Source organism: Rhinichthys klamathensis, unplaced genomic scaffold, assembly GCF_029890125.1.
Source record: "Rhinichthys klamathensis goyatoka isolate OS25496 unplaced genomic scaffold, OSU_Roscu_1.1 h1tg000413l_1, whole genome shotgun sequence".
Taxonomy (NCBI): domain Eukaryota; kingdom Metazoa; phylum Chordata; class Actinopteri; order Cypriniformes; family Leuciscidae; genus Rhinichthys; species Rhinichthys klamathensis.
Window position 1 is genome coordinate 360,871 of NW_026606913.1, and position 8,181 is coordinate 369,051.

The 8,181-nt window shown below is 37.6% G+C and overlaps 1 protein-coding gene across 2 annotated transcripts in view; it reads left to right on the plus strand.

The window, feature by feature from the left end:
- aplp1 (amyloid beta (A4) precursor-like protein 1) overlaps positions 1-7,970 on the plus strand; it is a 59,167-nt gene extending 51,197 nt beyond the window's left edge. The window contains exons 11-17 of one of the 2 annotated variants that reach the window (XM_056235182.1): positions 547-646; positions 730-897; positions 1,030-1,053; positions 1,182-1,249; positions 1,886-1,951; positions 6,033-6,176; positions 7,353-7,970. In XM_056235182.1, coding sequence (XP_056091157.1) covers positions 547-646; positions 730-897; positions 1,030-1,053; positions 1,182-1,249; positions 1,886-1,951; positions 6,033-6,176; positions 7,353-7,454 — 672 coding nt within the window. In that variant the 3' untranslated portion in view covers positions 7,455-7,970. The remainder of the gene's footprint in view (positions 1-546; positions 647-729; positions 898-1,029; positions 1,054-1,181; positions 1,250-1,885; positions 1,952-6,032; positions 6,177-7,352) is intronic. The other variant, XM_056235183.1, reaches the window with a different exon arrangement.
- The last annotated feature ends 211 nt before the right edge of the window (positions 7,971-8,181 follow it).

Below are 8,181 nucleotides of genomic sequence, written 5' to 3' on the forward strand. Positions count from 1 at the left end.
ATGACAGGAACAAACCATTTTGGTGTTTGTAAACAGCGATGACATGTTTTGTGGGCGGAGCCTTCCTAATGGCAGAATGTGACTGTTCTGCAGTAATAGTCTTAGGAAGCTTGTTTCCGCCACGGAATAAAGTATAGAATATAGTTTATATCACAATTCAGATTTAAAAAAAAAAAAAAAAATCTCAGAATTGTCAGATATACTGTAGTCACAATTGTGAGAAAAGTAATATTTCTTCTGATTTTTGGGCATCTTAGATGATGGTGTACTATAAAAACAAAGACCATAATTTTTTGTAGTCCGATTCTGACATCCAGTGGCACAACAATAATTTTTTTCCGTATTCCGTGGATCTCGCCCATTTTCCTCCACTTGCTACCACTGTTTTTCTGCCACCATAGTGCGCACCCAACTGCATTGACGTCTGCTCCCAAATGATCTACTTATAAGTCTTGTCGCTCATTGTAGACGTGTCAGATTTATTGCTTGATTTTGTCAGATGTCGTGCAAATGAATAAAAAAGCAATGTGATTTCTGTGTTTGAAGGTGTACACACACCTGCATGTGATCGAAGAGAGGATGAACCAAAGCCTGGCTCTGCTCTATAAAGTCCCCGGCCTGGCTGAGAAACTTCACGACGAAATCCGTAAGTGTTTTTCGTGAATCCTTGTGTTGCCTCAAAGTCTAATAATTCTGAAAATCATTCACTCAATCTGTCTGTCTCTGCAGAGGAGTTGGTGAGAACAGAGAGAGGGGACATCAGCGAACTCATGACCACTTCCTTTTCTGAGACGCGCACCACAGAAGAGCTGCTTCCTGCTGAGAGCGAGGAAGAGCGAGATGATGAGGAGGAAGAGGACAGAGCTTTCCAGAACCGCCCCTACCCGCCACGCATCGGTACAACATGCACACATACACAAAACATGCATTATGAGGACAGAAGTGGAGCTTAACTCAGAAATAAGCACGTTAACAGTCTGAAAATACTAACTATCCTTTATCCTTTCTCTTTATTTTTGGGCAATGTAGACCCCCAGCCAAGCGATAAGAAAGGTAAATACTAAAGGTTCTGATCACACTTCCTGTGATATAATATAATCATTTTATAGTTTGTTTTTAGTTATATATTTATAGTCTATAAGGTTGAATAACTGTAAGGTCACTCTTCTGTCTGTCCACAGTTTCATCAGTAGATGAGTATGACTACACCACCTCTGAGAGAGGACCAACTTATGAATACGAGGAGAAGGTTAGGACAAAATCTGCTCTAAGAGACACAGAATTACACATTTACATGTATAATGTGTACAGAATCGCTCATCAAGTGCTTTTATTACAGAAGTGACTTACTTTTACTTTTGGATTGAAATACTAGCTGCATTATTGTCAGTTAGGGCTGCATGATTTGGGGGGAACATCTATTATATGTTATTTTGGATTAATCAAGAGCACTCAGTTAACAAAAAAATGTCTTCATTTCTGGTGGTCTCATCAAATCACATTGGAAATTGAAGGTATAGTCAAAAACATTGCTTTTTAGGGTACAGTATTTCATTTTTTAAAGCACATTTTAGCAAATGTAGGTGTTTTATTGAAACAGAAAATTTGCACACTATGCACAGTGTACGTTGTACTGGAGTAATATAGTAGTATGTCAGTGTGCTACTCTAAACAAGACAGTATGGGGTTTCTGCAGTTTTGCAACTTGACCACTGGATGTCACCATTTGGAGTTTTAATGAGTTTGAATTAACAAAAACTTCATAGATGATATTTCCCTAATAACAAATGCTCTCTGACATAGATTTTTAAATTCCGTTTTAATACCAAGCTTAAGTAGAATTAAATGTTTTTCTATCCCACACAATCCACTCTGTGTTCCTCAGATCAACACCTCTGTAGAGCTGAAGCAGGTGGTCTACAAGTCTCCAGGAATCCAGAGAGATGAGCTGGTGAGCGTTTAAAGGCTTTCATTTGTGAATTCATTTGTTTTACGGTGTCTAATGTTTAGTTTTCTTCTTTTAGCTCTTGGAAAATTACTGTAACTAGTCTCATTCTACTTTCATGTTCAGTAAGCGTAAATGCAAAGCCATTACTTAAAGGGATACTCCACCGTTTTTTCATATTACAGTTTTTCTCAATTGCTAAAACACTAAAACCCATTGGCTGAACAAAGTTCTCAGTTGCCTGAACTCATTTAGCTAATTGTGCAGTCTGTTGTCAATACCTTAAACTATTTCACATGGCAAAACACAATTTGCAGATCTTACTTAGACTTTTCAGCAAAACGCTAAACACATTCTCATTCTCAAAACATATTCTGCACTGTAATGCACACGCCATCCATACTGGTAAACACAAGTGGCAATGATCAAATACAAATAGAGAACAAATGTCATTGATTGAACACAACCACTCAAAATTGATTTAACCTGTTTCAAATGATGCCCAAAGACAAGAAGAAGCACACTGATCACGTTTACTCCTTTGATTTTTGTCCCTTTTAGTATTGTATACTGTAGTACAGTGCATTGTAGGCTGTATACTGTACAATTAACAAATTATATGGCCCCGAACATCGTTACTGTAACAGTACCATTTGTTACAGTACTGAATGCTCAATAGATTTTACTGGTTGCACTTGCAGGTTCATATCAACAAAGAACAAGAATTACAGTATCAAACAATAGAACTGACAAGGAGAAGTTTGTGAGATGCAGGGCACTGTACTGTAAAAATAGGGGTACAAGGAGGAAGAACAAATAAAATTGCAAAGAGCAAAGCAGAGTAGTAATTTCTGATCAATTTTGCGCTACTATGTTGTTTTCATTCATCAAAAGACAATGACGGACAAATATGAAATTTGTTTTACAGTTTTTCTCGATTGCTAAGACACATTTCTTGAAAGCTGCTCTCCTTTTCTCTAAACTGTGAACACAAAACCCAATTTTCAAGCTATATTCACAAAACCTCAGACTCTTCTTGCAAAACCAAACTTTCACCTCAAAACAGTTCAATCTGTGCTCAAAACTGAACTATGTTGTCAAATCGTGCCCCAAGTCAATCAAAATTAAAAACACTACTGAACAGTCACTAAACACTACGTAGAAAAATAGAAAACACAATGCTCAGGACATGAAGCTGGAGAAATAAATGTTTAGTGTTCACGGCTAAATGCATGTTGCAAAACAAAAAAAAACTGTGCATTTAGCACTTGTACAAAAAGACAAAACAGAAATCTTGTGCATTTACACGTAGCACTTGTAAAAACAAACAGAAATCTTATGCGTTTGCCACTTGTGTACAGTAAGCCCATGTAAAAATAAAGTACAAAAAAATACAAATAAGTGGATTACTCAGCCACAGCATCATGTCTCCGTACTGGGTCAGGCCACAGGACTTCATCCACATCACAGGCCACATTTTGTCTGGCCAGGCAACGGGGAAAACCCCTGGCATGCCGTATCCAGGCTTGGCATGCCTCCACACCTGTGTCACCACAGGCAAGTCCCATGGCTTGCAGGAGATTTACCCTGGTGTAAGGTTGGCGTTCATATACCTTCCACCGCCATGAGGAGAAGAATTCCTCAATGGGGTTTAGGAAAGGGGAGTACGGTGGAAGGCAAAGATTACTGTTCAGTACTGTAATACTGTAAAACCTTGGTTCATATTGAACCAGTCTCTAACCTGGAGGGCTCTGTGAAAACTCTCTCAGAATCCTCTCAGATTTATACCCATTGTAGGGCCTCACAAACCAGTGCTCTCTGAACTGGCTTACTGTATATGTTCCCTCACATAATTAGCCACAAGTGTGATCAATTTTGAGTTGTTGTGTTCAAGTGGTGACAACTGTGCTTTAATTGTGTTTGACTTTTGTCACCTGTGCTCACCATTATGCAGCACGGGTGCATCACAATGAAAATGTGTTGGCAAGTTGTGTCTAAACAGGTGAAAAGTGCTTATGATTTTGCCAAAAGAGTGATTGATTCAATCAGTGGGTTCAGGCAACTGAGCATTTGGTTCAGACAATAGGGTTTAGTGTTTTAGCAATTGAGAAAAACTGTAAGATTAAAAATGTACTTCTCCCTGAAATTTTGATGGTACAGTAATGTGTCACGGGTAAGTCTACAAACAGAATAGCCGTCCGTAGATATCTTTCGAGAACTGTATGTTTTGAACAATGTGTTTTCTATTTTTTGGTGTATTGTTTACTGACTGCTTGATAGTGTATATCATTTTGATCACTTTGTCTATGATTTGAGAGCAGTGTTTGATTTTGAACACAAGTAAAACTGTTTTGAGGCGAAAGTTTCATTTTGCAAGAAGAGTCAGAGGTTTTGTAAATAGTGCTTGAAGATGAGGTTTTGTGTTTAATGTTTTCAGAAAAAGGAGCAAGGATTCAGAAATTGTGTTTTAGCAATTGAGAAAAACTGTAAACTATGTTATTCTCTTATCTAAGACGAGTTGATACATACCTCTCTCGTCTCAGTGCGTGCACTGAATCGCTCTGTCGGGCGGAGAACTTTGAGATCAGTTAGCTTAGCCCCATTCATTGTATATGGGCCAAACAGAGATGAAGTTAGAAGCGACCAAACACATCCACGTTTTCTCTATTTAAATATAGTTACACGAGTAGTTACACGACCAAGTATGGTGACACTAAATAAAATGTGGCGCTTTTTATAAGCGGGTAAAATGGATAACTATAATGTATGGCGGAATAGCACTTATTGGGAGCACTTCGACTCGGCGCTGTAATATCTTTACTCGTGAAAAGTCCTCTCCCCCCTCTCCCCCCTCTCCCCCCTCTCCCTCCTCTCCCTCTCCCTGTCATTTCCGTCAATAGAACCAACGTGACCTGCACGCCTGCAGTAGTAGTAGTTTTTTGTGCAGAGTTGACGAAGTATCGTCTATGCGAAGTATCAGGGAGAGGGAGAGGGGGGAGAGGACTTTTCACTGGGCATGTTTATTGGGTTAAATTTTATCTGTAAAAAATGTAGGGGGCCCAGAAATTTTGGTTTCCATAGGGCCCAGAATTTCTGGCGGCACCCCTGCCTACCTGCATGTCAACATATATGGGCGCTTCTCAAACAAAAGGCTGCGTCCTAGTAAGGCGGCCTAGTATCTTGGCTGCCACATCATCAAGCGCTGCTGAAGGTTGTTTTGCATCTTTCATTCAGCTCATTCTTGACTTAGCCATGCGTACTTATAGACCGTCTCATTCTAGAGTTCTAGGGTGGAATCTTATGCTTTCAAAACTAGCTTGCTATTGCTAGCCTCTCCAAAATTGCACACCTTACCCGCAAGAAAAGAAAATATATTTCCCTGTGTATATGAATGATCAATATAGTAAATGGTTTAACAGTATATTTGAGAATATACAGAATAATAAATTGTGTTAATACTGTATATTACAATATATTGAATAATATATAAGGAATTGCCGCTTTTCATATATTGAAAAACACGTGACAACATATTTACTAATATATTATCATGCATGTAATTTTATATTCAGTAATACACCTCATAATACATAGATGTATATGTGTACTGCATGTGTAATATATCGCAGATATATTTACTCATGCAGCATAAACACTCATATATAGAGTAATAATAAAGTACTATATTTCTTATATTTTTTTATTATTTACATAGTGTTCGGACATTTCTTCACTACTCTTTGGCACATTTATAAATGTATAAATCATTTATAAATATTTTATATGTATTAATAATATATAGCCATACATGGCCAGTGCATATATTGCAGTATACTGAAAAATATAAGCACTAGTTTCCCATATATGGAAATGTATTATGTAATAAATTGCATTATATTTTGCAGTATATTCCCATATTTATTTTAAGGGTTCTGACGGGTATAAAAGAACAATAGAGCAGTGAATGATTAAGTAGGATGGATTTCCATTTTATACAAATAAAGTTATGCCCCCTCAGGTGCTAATATGTTCCCTGTATACAGTACTACTGAAACTCATTTCCTAATTTTGTTTTAATCTATCACAGCAGCCGGACGTTTTGGAGACGTTTAACCGCGGGGCAATGGTGGGGCTGCTGGTGGTTGCCGTGGCCATCGCTATGGTGATGGTCATCAGCTTGTTGCTAGTCCGCCGTAAGCCATATGGAACCATCAGCCATGGCATAGTAGAGGTGAGAGTTCAGCTGACAGGATGTCGAAATGGCTTGTTTTTGAAGCAGTACGTTCAAGAAATAGGGTCAAACCCTGACGTCATTACGGCTTCTGGCTGTGTTTGTGGTTTTTAATGTGACAGCCTCATGTAAATATATCTTCTTGACCCATTCAAGTAATATAATTTGATTTGGCTATCGATTTCAAAGGAACATGAGGAAGTAACAACCAAACCCCTGAAGCAGCATCCTTCATGCTATGTGTTTTGATATAGTCATTTTTGCATTCTGATATTTTGATTTGATGGGGAAAAAAGTGAAACCATGAAGCAGAATTTAATATTTAATCTGTACTAAATGATTGTAATCTCATAATTAATGTAGTTTTGTATGTGAAATTTGTAAAAGATAAATACAGGCCTATATGAATCATATAGCCTACTGTATAATGTCTGAGACTTGATTGGGGTTTCTTTTTCAATAATTGCACAACCATTTATCCAATAAATATGTCAATAGACATGAAATAATGATTTGAGTTTAAATTATTTTGAGAAGAGATAGTGGGCTGTTTCTGCTTCAGTTCAGAGCAGGAAAAATATATAATTGTGAATAAAGTAAAAAAATAAAGACATAAGAAAAGCTGCATTTATGTAATCTACAGCTGCAGTTATGAGATATAAAACTGCAATTACGATATGATATGAAGTCAATCAGTCACAATCAGTAGATATAAAGAGATAAGTGACTTTTATTTATTTTTTACTCAAAAATGAATGGCAAGTATCAGTTTAGATAGTGGGTCATTATACACAAATGGTACATAATTATATTTATGTTAAATTACATAATGATGATAGATCATTGTTATACACAAATATTTGACAGAATCGAGCATTTATGCAGTGGATAATGGTGCTGTTTGTGTATTTGTAGAAATGCATACATATGCAGATTGCAACATATACAGTATGTTTCTATACACATACTGTATATAGTATAAGTCTCTAATACTGTTACATTTTGTAATGTTCTTCCACATGGGAAGCTTGCTCAGATGTGCCTATCGTAATGATTTCATTTTTGCTCATGGCCAACTTGTTCAAATCTTTCTGTTCATTAATTCTTCCCATTTAAATTCACTTATGCTCCATTTTAAGCGATTCTTTCCCCATCTTGTCTCTGCCTCTTTCCCAGCAGGTCGACCCCATGCTGACCCCCGAGGAAAGACAGCTCAATAAGATGCAGAATCACGGCTATGAAAACCCCACTTACAAATTCTTCGAGCAAATGAACTGAGGAGGGTTCTGCAGTCTCAAGGCCATGCCCTCCCCTCTCGCCTCCCGTTTTTCGATTGGGGTTTCCACTTCAACCCCCTCTCCCTCGTACTCTATGTATGTCTATATGACCGATGTTCAAAATGTACAACAAACCCGGCACGTAAATAGGGAGTTTGTAGTAAAACGTTTGCATACTACTCTCTCATCAGGGAGAGAGAACACCAATAAGAGAATCCGCAGACCACCGAGAGCTCCTTTATCCCCCGGTTTTTGCTTTCGTTCATGAGGGTGTGGCCGTGCCGAGCATGTTTCGGCGGTTATAAAATCTTGGAATAGTGTCACACATTCTTTCCGAATGAATTACGTGTTTCAAAGAAGCTAAACATGTTCGACATGAATGGTTTGTTTTGTCATTTCTATTTTCAAAGCAGAGTTTATTTCATGGCGAATCTGTGATATGAATGAAATAATATATTTTTGAGTTCACTACAGAAACCCGGGAGGGAAATCGAGACATTTTGGCCCTCTAAGACAACCCTTAGAAAAAGAAACTACTAGACTCATTCTGTTTTAATAAGACTTCAAAAGGAACGAGGTTTGTATTCACATTATAACTAAACCATCAAACATTCTGGTAGATTATTAGTCTCAATCACACACCGTAAGAAACTGAATCAGTGTTTTAAATGTACCACGAACGTTCATCCAATAATACTACCCTAAAGCTTAGGATATTTTTCTGGTAT